The sequence below is a fragment of the Dermochelys coriacea genome, chromosome 2 (genome assembly GCF_009764565.3).
Source record: "Dermochelys coriacea isolate rDerCor1 chromosome 2, rDerCor1.pri.v4, whole genome shotgun sequence".
Classification (NCBI taxonomy): domain Eukaryota; kingdom Metazoa; phylum Chordata; order Testudines; family Dermochelyidae; genus Dermochelys; species Dermochelys coriacea.
Genome location: NC_050069.1, coordinates 214009666 through 214023485, shown reverse-complemented (window position 1 = coordinate 214023485; position 13820 = coordinate 214009666). Strand labels below are relative to the sequence as shown.

Sequence of the window (13820 nt, the reverse complement as noted above, 5' to 3'; positions counted from 1 at the left end):
AGTTAGTGCATGACAAGTTGTGGTGTAAAAGTACCCTGCACTAGCCGGCTGCATGCTAATTGTCCATGGACCCCGCTACCACACACTAAAAGTTCTGTTTTGAAATGGCAGTAGAGCAAACGGCAGCAGGCTATGGTAGATTTACACCACAGCTTGTCACACACTAACTGTTTGTGCAGTCAAGTCCTCAGTGACTTGCCCAAGATCTCAAAAGGAAGTCTGTGGTTGAGCCAGGAACCAAACCTTGGCCTCCCATGTTCCAGTCCAGTTCCCTATGCATTAGGCCATCATTCTTACAAGGGTAGCACAGAACAAGGAAACAGGTCTGGGGGGCTGAGTGCTTAGGGATAAGGCTATCCTTTAAGTCCCCAATTTTCCTGACCCATTCCTCCCAACCCGTATTCTCCCATACGCTCACAAACCCACATCAGCTCCCCAGGTACACCATACAACAGCACACAGAGGTACTGGCAAGGGTGGGGCTGAGAGGAAAGCTGGGGCTTATAAGGGGAAAAGGAAGATTTGAAGTGGGAGTCTGGGATGGAGATGCAGAGAGAAACTTCGTTCAAATATCCAGTAGTTCCTCAGGACAGGTCTGCACTTACATGTAAGCAGCACAGCTGCACCACTGTAACACTTCAGTGAAGATGCCACTGTGCCAATAGGAGAGCGTAGTTAATCTACCTCTACAAGAGGCAGTAGCTATGTTGACAGAAGCTTCTCCCATTGATATAGTGGGGGTTAGATCGGTATAATTGGATTGCTCCTGGGTGTGGATTTTTCACACTGTTGAGCAACAAAGTTATACCAATGTAAGTTGTAGCATAGACCTAGCCTCAAAATGCAATTCCTCTTTCCCTTTTCATCCTTTACCTGTCACCCAACACAAAGCACCACTTCCCCCACTTCATACATAAAGCCCAAATTCCCCCATTCCTCTCTTACCTGCCATCCCCCTCCCCACACACACATCACATCCTCTCTATAGCCACCCTTTGACATGCACATTTGTGGTTGGTTATATGTTAGAAGTGCAGGGGATTTTATCATGAACATGAATAGCCAAATGCACTTGGATCCGGGTGATGTTTGGCTGTTATGGCCTGTGTTTGAAAGCTGCATTAACCTGCTATTTACTTCATGTAAAATCTATGTTTGCTTAAAGTTTCTCAGTGTACATCCCACCAACACAGGATTTTGTTTGGGGCTAGGATACACACAAAGAAAGTCCCACATTACTGTCTACTTGTTAGCTCTTCTTTACTTTGCTATTCTTGCCTCATCATATAAGGACCAAAAAAGTCCCTTGTTTGTACCATGAGAAAGCCATGAATTGGCTTTCGTTATGAAATACCGTCTGTTAGCAGCAAAAACCAAACATGGAATGTGATTCAATGAATGCCAAAACAATATCAGAACATCAGTAAAGGAAATTTCTGAAATCTATTCATCATTATAGTTTATAAATAAACAAAGATTTTAAAATAAAGAATTTTATTCTGGAACCATAGAAAAAATATAAACATGGTATTGTCCAATTTCTAAATAAAGAGAATAAAATGCTAGCAAAACTGCATTCACTATCAAATTTGGAGATAACAGTTCCTTGTTTATATGGCACTGGTGAGACAACACCTTGAACACTACATTCATTCATGGAGCATTTCAATAATAGAAAGATGTCCACACTGAACGGAATTCTGAGGAAACAAAATTATTAATGGAACAGAGTCACTAATATGAATTGTAAGAACTAGATTGTGAAGCTGGGTCAAATAAACAGATATAATAAACATGCAAACTCTAAATCACAATAATGGGTAGATATAAAGGAGTATGTCAAATAGTTTGGGGATAAAGAAGAAAAGTTGACAGAATACCCTGGATTGTGTTTGACTGACATGACCTTCTCAAAGACAGTAGGGAAAGCACCATCAACTGAGCTATTTAAAACTGGACAAACATTGGACAATATATTGTAGTGAAAAACTATTTTGGCAGAAGTATAAATGACATCATCAAACAGGTCTCCAATTTATTCTTCTATAGACACTGCTATAGAACACCACTAGAGGGCAGAAAAGTACACAACAATTACATCTTTCATCTTTAGCTGTTTCTCTACTTTGTGTATATGTATATAAATTTTAGTATCTAGATTGTTTTTTTAAAAAAACAGCCTCCATTATATTGGTAAGGATAAAATGTGATGTAAGTTTATCTATCCTCGAACCCTGTATCATTTTGTATAAGTCATAAGAGAAACACAGGGCTAAATCTGTATAATCTAGAAAAAGACAACTCAGGAAACAGGATCATAGTCTGAGATAAAAATATGAAATAAAATAAAATAGGGAGACATTCCCAGGCCAGATGATACAGAGATGAGGAACAATGGCCTGAAGCTATAAAAACAAAGTTTTTAACTAGTTATTGAATTAAGAGCTTTATTCCTCAATGGAATCTACCACTTCCTGTTTAGAAGTGGCTACAGCAGTGATCATTTTTAAATTTTGAGAGAGCCTTCAGAACATTCCACATCGCATGCATTTTCATGACACATTTTATACTCACAAATAAGTGGTACACATACAATGAGTGTATACTCATGTACACAACAGTATACAGACTTTCTTAAAATGAGTTATATTGCTTAATATGTCAGGACATAATGACATCACAACTGAGGTTGATTACATTTGGAAGCGACTTGGCAAACTTCATCACTCCCCTCCACGCAGTGTATCTGGAGAAAAATCTGAGCTAATCCAGATATTTATTTTATCCAGTGCCTCTCGTGGGCAAGCTTTCACTCACCTTTATATAAAATCAGCTAAATCAGGAATCTAAACGTAAAAATCTTAAGCTTCAGTTCACCACAAGGATCACTGATAAAGATAGCTATTAAATCCATACCAAAAACTGGATTACAATTTATCTATAAGTTTGCCATCTGTGACATACTGTATACATTTAATTTAATTAAATAAAATTAATCTAAATACTTTTTAACACCAGTTAATAAAGTTAAATAAAATGTGCAACTCTTTCAGAACTCCATGTATAGCAGGAATGCTTGTTTTTCTCTTTCATTCTATCAATTAAAAAACTGGTCCAAGAGAATGAGATCTAACTAGTTCTAAAATCTCGAAGGACATGGTGACCATGCAGAATGGAATGTGGGAAGACAATACAGCAAACCAATATACATTTATTATTTGAAAAGTCAGACTGAAAATTCTGGTTGCTTGACTGATTAATATTTAAGTGGAAATACAAAGCTAAAAAAGGAAAAGTAGTAGTTCATGACCTCACCTCCTTCCCCATCATCTGATCCTCTGAAACTAGGGTCCTTCAGCATATCCAGTTCAGCTAACATGCGCACATACAGTACATTTTGTTTGAATGAAGGGTAAAATCTTTCATCCCGCAGCATCAATTCATACACCTTATTGAATTAAAATACCAAGATTAACATAAGTTTCTAAATACATATTTTTATTAAAATCTACATGACAATTGTTTATGTGCACGCAACATCTCTCACACACACTCCCTTTGGGGGTTTTCTTTAAATCTTGTTACTGTATTATACAAATGTTTTGGTTCACATGAAGCACAGTTAATAATATACTTTTAAAACAAGGTTTGATATTACTGGTTCTAATATTTCCCTTTGAAAGTATAGAGAATATCTGCTCAACCAGACAAAATCTTGTTTACCAGTAAAAAGGTTAAAAAATGTTACCCCCTTTGTTGTATATATATTTTCCCTTGTTAACTGCAGTGCAATTAACTTTTTCACATCTAATATTTTAACAGTATTTCTGGAAGTTATTCATTGCAATAACAACATCCTTGAAAAAAAAATTGCCTAAAAATTTCATAGCTCAGGCACAAAAATCTAACCAACCCATCCTTACCTTGATGATATTATTAAAAAGTAGAGGGACTTAAGCACATGTTTAAATGTGGTCCTCAGTAAGGATGCTTTCCTAAACTGGAGCTTTAACACACAGATATCAATATCACTCTAAATATAACAATGCCAAATAATTACTATCATATTTACATCTTTTTTTCCACTTGCTTTTAAAACCATGAACCAGTTATGAGGTCTATGCACTGGAATTGTAACACAGCATAGGATGACTAATTTGAATTTTAGATACTTTGGAGTGACTCATTTTTTAATGAAAATTGAAGAAAAGTTTGATTATTGCCAATAAATTTGGTAGAAGGGCAGGGGAGGGGGAAAGGGAATAAAAATTAATTTTTTGTATTTAAATTAAATTACAGGCTTATTTAATCAAATAAAGTTATTCAAAATTAAATTTGATAGCCTATATTAAGACCTAAATGTATTATAATTATTAAAATCATTTAAATTAAACACAAAAATAAATATTAAGCAGTATGTTTGCTGCCCAATTGTAAAGCAAGTCAAACCCCTGAACAGGTGAGAGTCACTAGTTAAGCACCTGGAACCAGCCTTTAATGAAGGGCTAATCCAGCTTTTGCAGCAATAGCTTCAGGGGTAGAAAGAATATTTTCTTCATGTCAGATTATTCAACTACTTCAGTTCAATGACTAATCCATTCAAAGTTAAGAAACCAATTGGGATTTGAAAAAGCAGGAATGCTTGTTTTCTTCTTCTTCTATTCTATGAATAAAAAACTAGGTCCAAAAGGATTAAAGTTAACTAGTTCTAAAACCCTGAAGGACACTGTGACCAGAAACAATCAGTTCAATTCACTAACTACGGATAATACTTCTTTTAATACATCAGTTTTTGATAAACTTCTATGTATCCAGCATATTTAAGGTAGTTTTATTTAATTCAACAAATTAAAATGCTGTTTTGACAAAAAACAGGAAAAAAATTATAAAAACAGATCATTCACCATTTTCTAACAATAAAAAAGTAAAAAAATAAGAATTTGAATAAATGTAAGTCAAGCTACATAGCTACTTCAATAAATTAGTATAGCTAAAGTATATCTTCCTGGTTGGTAACAAGTACCACTGAATTTAGTGTAAAAGCTGTATTCAATTGCAAGTCCATATATTTTAATGGTTACTACAAAGAAGAATCAATTGTTTTTCATCTTAACTAAAAAATACAAATGCAAAACATGATTAACATCAACTATTTAAATCAAGGTTTCCTGCTTGCTGATTTAAATCATTATTAAATTCAGCAATTTAAATCACTTTGATTTAAATCAATCCACCTTGCTGTAATAAGTCTCAATAATTCCTATTAAATAAAGAGTGACTATGTTATACCTTTCTCTGAATGTCATCGAAGATTTCAGGTGTTGGTTCCTCATGGTTCAATGTTTCTGCCAGTTTTGCTACCAAGGAGTCATCAATATTAACTCTTGGAGATGCCTATCACAGAGATCTAAATCAATGTGTGTAGTGTTTAACTTAAAAAAACAACACCACTCCGTTTGAAAAAATTAAACCTTGACCTTAATACAAAACAGGGCTATAAATAAGAAACACAAAGTAATGACTCTGCAACACTGATTGAAATCAAACCTAAAAATACCCTGTGGCATTTTACTCTTTAATGCATGCATACAGCTGCTATTCAGTTAATGAGAGTTATTTGAATCAAGGGAACTGCAAAGAGAGGAGTTGAGAGGGAGGTTGGTGGGAGGAAGACGTAATATAATTGCTATGATTAGGAAGGGCTGCATCGCCGGTGCCAGCGCTGCTTCTGTCTGTCTGGATGCAGGTGCAGGTGGAGGAAACAGCCTAACCATGGATGCCTCTACCCAGATCCTGGTGTGGCTTTGCACAGACTATGGCCTGCATTTCCCACTCTCAGAAAGCCAGGCTGGGGGCAACCATCCAGTGTGAAAGGTGCCTGCTGATGGAATCTCTCAGGAAGCAGGAGAGCTACATTAGGAGGTGGCTAGGCTGAGGAGCATTCATACCAATGAGCAATTCCTTGAGAGACATTCATATGGAGACATCCAAGGCTGAGGAAGCCATCAGCTACAAAGGACTGCTGTCACACCACCAGGGGAGAAGGATATGGCTCTGTCACAGGGAGGAGACTGGCAGCTGGTTACCTCTGGCAGTAGGTAGTACTCCACCCCTATTCCCAACCCACCCACCATGGTGATGGAAAACTGTTATGATGTCCTAGCAACAAGCAATGAGGAATCACCCCCAAAAGGTGGAGGAGAAGCCATGTACTCCTGAGGCTGGGAGGATCGCAGCCACCATTCCCAGGAGGAAACGTAGGATAGCAGTGGTTGGTGACTCTCTTCTGAGGGGGATGGAGACATGCTGCCTGCCATAGGCCCGAATCAGAGACGTACAGAGAGATTGTCAATGATCATCTGGCCCTCTGACTAGAGCCCCATGTTACTCATCCATGTGGGCATTAATGATACTGCAAGGTATGACCCTCTGCAGATCAGAAGTGACTACAGGGCTCTGGGACTAAGGGTGAAGGAGTTGGGAGCACAGGGGTGTTCTCTTCGATCCTTCACGTCAAGGGTAGGGGCCCTGGCAGAGACAGATGGATCCTGGAGGTGAATGCCTGGCAGCACAGATGGTGTTGCCAGGAAGGCTTTGGCTTCCTTGACCACGAGATGCTGTTCCAGGAAGGACTGCTAAGCAGAGATGGGGTCCGCCTATCAAAGAAGGGGAAGAGCATATTTGGATACAGACTGGCTAACTTAGTGAGGAGGGCTTTAAACTAGGTTTGAAGGGGGCAGGTGACCAAAGCCCACAGGTAAGTCAAAAACATGGAGACCTGAGAGAAGGGTTGCATTTTGGGGGGAGCATGGGCTGTTATAGCAGGCATAAGGGGGAGCCAAAACAGAACTGGGGGGGAAGAGAAATCAAATCAGTATCTTAAAGGTCTGTATACTAATGCGAGAAGTATGGGGAATAAGCAGGAAGAACTCAAAATACTAGTAAATAAACATAACTATGACAGTTGGCATCTGACTTGGTGGGAGAACATGCATGACTGGAATATAGGTATACAAGGGTACAGCTTGCTCAGAAAGGACAGGCAGGGGGAAAAGGGGAGGAGGTGTTGTCTTAGATATCAAAAATGTACACAATCGGACTGAGGTTGACATGGAAAGGGGAAACTTGAAACTTCTGGGTAAAATAAAAGGGGCAAAAGCAAGGGTGATGTCATGTAGGGGTCTACTACAGACCACCTAACCAGGAAGAAGAGGTGAATGGGGCTTTTTTTTAAACTAGCAAAATCATCCAAAGCATAGGACTTGTTGGTAATGGGGGATTTCAAGACCCAGACATCTGCTGGGGGGTGGGGAGGAAAAAAAATCACACAGCAGAGCACAGATTATCCAACAAGTTCTTGGAATGTATTGGAGAAAATTATTTCAGAAGGTGGAGAAAGGTACTAGGGGAGAGGCTGTTCTAGATTTGATTTTGATAAATAGGAAGGAACTGGTTGAGAATTTGAAACTGGAAGCAGCTTGGGTGAAAGCAATCATGAAATGGCAGAGTTCATGATTCTAAGCCCTGGTCTACACTAGGCACTGAGGTCGAATTTAGCAGCGTTAAATCAATGTAATTGATAAATTGATAAATCTTGCACCCGTCCACATGACAAAGCCCTTTTTTCGATTTAAAAGGCTCTTAAAATCAATTTCCTTACTCCACCCCCGACAAGGGGATTAGCGCTGAAATTGGTTTTGCTGGGTCGAATTTGGGGGACTGTGGACGCAATTAATGGTATTGGCCTGCGGGAGTTATCCCAGAGTGCTCCATTGTGACCGCTCTGGACAGCGCTCTCAACTCAGATGCACTGACCAAGTAGACAGGAAAGGGCCCGCGAACTTTTCAATTTCAGTTTCCTGTTTGGCCAATGTGGCAAGCTGCAGGTGACCATGCAGAGCTCATCAGCAGAAGTGACCATGATGGAGTCCCAGAATCGCAAAGAGCTCCAGCATGGACCGAACTGGAGGTACGGGATCTGATCGCTGTATCTGGAGGGGAATCCGTGCTATCAGAACTACGTTCCAGTTTTCAAAATGCCAAAACATTTGTGAAAATCTCCCAGAGCATGAAGGACAGAGGCCATAACAGGGACCCGAAGCAGTGTCGCGTGAAACTTAAGCAGCTGAGGCAAGCCTACCAGAAAACCAGAGAGGCCAACGGCCGCTCCAGGTCAGAGCCCCAAACATGCCGCTTCTATGATGAGCTGCATGCCATTTTAGAGGGTTCAGCCACCACTACCCCAGCCGTGTTGTTTGACTCCTTCAATGGAGATGGAGGCAACACGGAAGCAGGTTTTGGGGATGAGGAAGACGATGAGGAGGTTGTAGATAGCTCACAGCAAACAAGCGGAGAAACCGGTTTTCCTGACAGCCAGGAACTGGACCTAGAGCCAGTTCCCCCGCAAACCCACCCAAGGCTGCCTCCCGGACGCACCAGGAGAAGGGACCTCTGGGGACCTTTTAAAATACTATGCAAGGTTTAAAAGCCAGCACGTTTAATGATTAATTTGCCCTGACATTCATGGCTCTCCTGGATATACTCCCAAAGCCTTTGCAAAAGGTTTCTGGGGAGGGCAGCCTTATTCCATCCACCATGGTAGGACACTTTACCACTCCAGGCCAGTAGCACGTACTCGGGAATCATTGTAGAAAAAAGCATTACAATATATGTTTGCTGGCATTCAAATAACATCCGTTCTTTATCTCTCTGTAGGATCCTCTTTATCCTCAGAAGAGTGGTATTATTCATGGACACCTGGTTGAAATAGAGTGCTTTTCCTAAGGGGACATTCAGAGGTGCCCGTTCCTGCTGGGCTGTTTGCCTATGGCTGAACAGAAATGTTCCTCGCTGTTAGCCACGTGGTGGGGGGAGGCAAAATGCAACCTTGTAACGAAAGCACATGTGCTATGTATGTAATGTTAACAGCAAGGTTTACTGTGACAGAGTGTACCCATTGTTCTATAAAATGTGTCTTTTTAAATACCACTGTCCCTTTTTTTTTCTCCACCAGCTGTATGTGTTTCAAGGATCACAGGATCTTCTCCTTCCCAGAGGCTAGCGAAGATTAGAAGGCAAAAAAAAACGCACTCGCGATGAAATGTTCTGAGATCATGCTGTCCTCCCACACTGACAGAGCACAGACGAATGCGTGGAGGCAGACAATGTCAGACTGCAGGAAAGCACAAAATGACCGGGAGAAGAGGTGGCGGGTTGAAGAGAGTAGGTGGCGGGCTGAAGAGAGGACTGAAGCTGAAAGGTGGCAGCAGCGTGATGAAAGGAGGCAGGATTCAATGCTGAGGCTGCTGGAGGATCAAACTAATATGCTCCAGCATATGGTTGAGCTGCAGGAAAGGCAGCAGGAGCACAGACCGTCGCTACAGCCCCTGCGTAACCAACTGCCCTCCTCCCCAAGTTCAAGTTTAGCCTCCTTACCCAGACGCCCAAGAACGCAGTGGGGGGGCCTCCGGACACCCAGCCACTCCACTTAAAGTGCTGTGTGGCCTTGTCCTTCCCTCCTCCACCACTCCTCCTGGGCTACCTTGGTAATTATCCCCCTATTTGTGTGATGAATTAATAAAGAATGCATGAATGTGAAGCAACAATGACTTTATTGCCTCTGCAAGCGGTGATCGAAGGGAGGTGGGGAGGGTGGTCAGCTTACAAGGAAGTAGAGTGAACCAAGGAGTGGGGGTTTCATCAAGGAGAAACAAACAGAACTTTCACACCATAGCCTGGCCAGTCATGAAACTGGTTTTCAAAGCTTCTCTGATGCGCACCACACCCTCCTCTGCTCTTCTAACTGCCCCTGGTGTCTGGCTGTGTGTAACCAGCAGCCAGGCAATTTGCCTCAACCTCCCACCCCGCCATAAACGTCTCCCCCTTACTCTCACAGATATTGTGGACCGCACAGCAAGCAGTAATAACAGTGGGAATATTGGTTTTGCTGAGGTCTAACCGAGTCAGTAAACTGCGCCAGTGCGGTTTTAAACATCCAAATGCACATTCTGCCACCATTCTGCACTTGCTCAGCCTGTAGTTGAACAGCTCCTGACTACTCTCCAGGCTGCCTATGTATGGCTTCATGAGCCATGGCATTAAGGGGTAGTCTGGGTCCCCAAGGATAACTATAGGCATTTCAACATCCCCAATGGTTATTTTCTGGTCTGGGAAGAAAGTCCCTTCCTGCAGCTTTTGAAACAGACCAGAGTTCCTGAAGATGCGAGCGTCATGTACCTTTCCCGGCCATCCCACGTTGATGTTGGTGAAATGTCCCTTGTGATCCACCAGTGTTTGCAGCACTATTGAAATGTACCCCTTGCAGTTTATGTACTCGCTGGCTTGGTGCTCTGGTGCCAAGATAGGGATATGGGTTCCTTCTATGGCCCCACCACAGTTAGGGAATCCCATTGCAGCAAAGCCATCCACTATGACCTGCACATTTCCCAGGGTCACTACCCTTGATATCAGCAGATCTTTGATTGCGTTGGCTACTTGCATCACAGCAGCCCCCACAGTAGATTTTGCCCACTCCAAATTGATTCCCGACGGACTGGTAGCTGTCTGGCATTGCAAGCTTCCACAGGGCTATTGCCACTCACTTCTCAACTGTGAGGGCTGCTCTCATCTTGGTATTCTTGCACCTCAGGGAAGGGGAAAGCAAGTCACAAAGTTCCATGAAAGTGCCCTTACGCATGCAAAAGTTTCAGAGCCACTGGGAATCGTCCCAGACCTGAAACACTATGTAGTCCCACCAGTCTGTGCTTGTTTCCCGGGCCCAGAATCGGTGTTCCACCGCATGAGCCTGCCCCATTAGCACCATGATGCCCACATTGCCAGGGCACATGCTTTGAGAGAAGCCTGTGTCCACGTTCTCATCGCTCTCGTAACTGTGCTGACGTCGCCCACTCGCCCGGTTTCGCTTTGCCAGGTTCTGGTGCTGCATATATTGCTGGATAATGTGTGTAGTGTTTAATATGCTCCTAATTGCCAAAGTGATCTGAGCGGGCTCCATGCTTGCCATGATATGGTGTCTGCACAGAAAAAAGGAGCGGAACAATTGTCTGCTGTTGTCCTGACGGAGGGAGGGGCGACTGATGACATGGCTTACAGGGAATTAAAATCAACAAGGGGTGGCTTTACGAGAAACTGAATGGCCACCTCAAGGATAGAACTCAAAACTGGGTTTAGCAGGCCGTTGATTTCACAGAGGGAGGGAGGAGAAAATGAATACAGAACATATCTGGTCTATTTCTTGTTTTGAGCCACTTCATCTATCTTTATACATCTTGATGGGAGCAGACTGTGCAGTACAACCATTAGCCATCGTCACCTCCTGGGTGCTCGGCAGAAAACGGTGAAGTATGACTGCTGGCCATCATCTTCTGCTGGCTGCAGATCAAAAGACAGTGCACTGCTGGTAGGACTCAATTGCCATGAGACGGAACAAGGGAAATGACCTGGCTGAGTCACTGCCATGTTTGCTCAGGCGCCTGGTTAAAAGAGCACCCAGGACTACGTCGACGACGGCTACCAGTCATACTGCACTGTCTGCTGCCAAAAGGTAATAAACTGCTGCTGTGTAGCAATGCAGTACCACGTCTGCCAGCACCCAGGAGACATACGGTGATGGTTAACTGAGCGGGCTCCATGCTTGCCGTGGTATGGCATCTGCATAGGTAACTCAAGAAAAAAGGCGCAAAACGATTGTCTGCCCTTGCTTTTACGGAGGGAGCCTGATGATATGTACCCAGAACCACCTGCGACAATGTTTTAGCCCCATCAGGCACTGGGATTTCTACTCAGAATTCAAATGGGCAGTGGAGACTGCAGGAACTGTGGGATAGTTACCCACAGTGCAATGCTCCGGAAGTCGACGGTTGCATCGGTACTGTGGAGACAGTCCGCCGACTACATGCACTTAGACCATTTGTGTGGGGACACACACACTCGACTGTATAAAAACGCTTTCTACAAAACTGACTTCCATAAATTTGACCTAATTTCATAGTGTAGACATACCCTAAGCAATGGTAGGAGGGAGTACAGCAAAATAAAGATAATGGATTTCAGGAAAGCAGACATTAGCAAACTCAGGGAGTTGGTAGATAAGATCCCATGGAAAGCAAGTTTAAGGGGAAAAACAATTGAAGACAGTTGGCAGTTTTTCCAAAGAGACATTATTAAGGGCACAAGAGCAAATTATCCCACTGTGTAGGAAAACTAGAAAATATGGCAAGAGACCACCCTGGCTTAACCAGAACATTTTCAATGATCTAAAGCTCAAAAAAAATACAAAAAGTGGAAACTGGGTCAAATTACAAAGGATGACTGTAAACAAACAACTCAAGTATGCAGGGACAAAATTAGAAAGGCCAAGGCACAAAACGAAATCAAACTAGCTAGAGACATAAAGGGTAACAAGAAAACACTCTACAAACATATTAGAAGCAAGAGGAAGACCAAGGACAGGGTAGGCCCATTACTCAATGAGAGGGAAAAAAACAAGAACAGAAAATGTGGAAATGGCAAAGCTGCTTAATGATTCTTTGTTTCAGTTTTCACTATAAAGGTTGGTGGTGATTGGACGGCTAACGTGAATGCCAGTGAAAATGAGGTAGGATCAGTGGCTAAAATAGGGAAAAAAAGTTAAAAATTACTTAAACAAGTTAGATGTCTTCAAGTTGTCAGGGCCTGATGAAATTTATTTGAGAATACTCAAGGAGATGACTGAGGAGATATCTGAACCATTAGCAATTATCTTTGAAAAGTCATAGAAGAAAGGAGAGATTCCAGAAGACTGAAAAAGGGGCAAATATAGTGTCAATCTATAAAAAGGGAAATAAGGACAACCCAGGGAATTACAGACCAGTCAGTTTAACTTCTGTACCTGGATAGGATAATGGAGGATTATCCTGAAGGATAATGGAGCAAATAATTAAAATCAATTTGCATAAATCTAGAAGATAATAAATAACCGTCAAGCATGAATTTGTCAAGAACAAATAGTGTCAAACCAACCTGATATCCTTCTTTGACAGGATAACAAGTCTTATGGATGGGGGGAAGTGGTAGATATGGTATATCTTGACTTTAGTAAAGCTTTTGATACAGTCTTCCTAACTGTCTACATAATACTTAGTTTTGCCATGAGTACAGGGGACTGGACTAGATGACCTCTTGAAGTCTCTTCCACTCTTATGAGTCTATGATTGTAAAGGGAGAACAGACATTTCAAATTCCTCTCAATATCTTCATTTGTGTATTGTGAAATTTTCTGAAATATTATCCAGTATTAAATGTGGAGAATCATCTCAAGAATACATCTGAATGCTTTCAAACTGTTTTTGTAAAAAAAAGTAATACTAAAGCATACTTTTAAAAAAATTTAAAATACATATTAATTTTCAGGTTTTTGAAGTGAATTTGCTATTTGTGAAATATCCCACTTGGAGGATACAGGAAACTTAAGGCTTCTTAATAATTATTGTACAACATGGTCAACAAGAATATAAATATATCCCATAGAGAAAGTGTGTCTTGGGGAAAGACTAACCGTCTCCAAGTCAATTCAATCATTGATTTCTACATGGAAGGGTTCTAATTATGACAGAAGTATTTTCTGTGTATATCCAACCTGGACTACAGCTACCAATCCATATCTGCCCACCAATTAGCTTCAAAAGGCAACAATTTCTTGTCAACACCAACCTGGCATGTATTGAAAACAACTAATTTAGAAGTGAAAGACTCATTATATAACTGAAGGAAAAAATATGCTGATAAAGAAATATTACAGAACAGATTTGGATAGAAATTTG

General features: G+C 41.6%; 1 protein-coding gene across 6 annotated transcripts in view; it reads right to left on the bottom strand.

Annotated features, from left to right (window-relative positions):
• Nucleotides 1-13820, bottom strand: part of SNX13 (sorting nexin 13) — a 169641-nt gene that overhangs the window by 48389 nt on the left and 107432 nt on the right. For all 6 annotated transcript variants that reach the window (XR_006279380.1, XM_043509219.1, XM_038390132.2 and 3 more), the window contains 2 exons: nucleotides 5290-5394; nucleotides 3316-3448 (listed from right to left, as the gene is read on the bottom strand). Coding sequence is in view for 5 of the 6 variants with exons in the window: in XM_043509219.1 (XP_043365154.1) it covers nucleotides 3316-3448; nucleotides 5290-5394 (238 nt within the window). In the remaining variant the exon portion in view is untranslated. The remainder of the gene's footprint in view (nucleotides 1-3315; nucleotides 3449-5289; nucleotides 5395-13820) is intronic.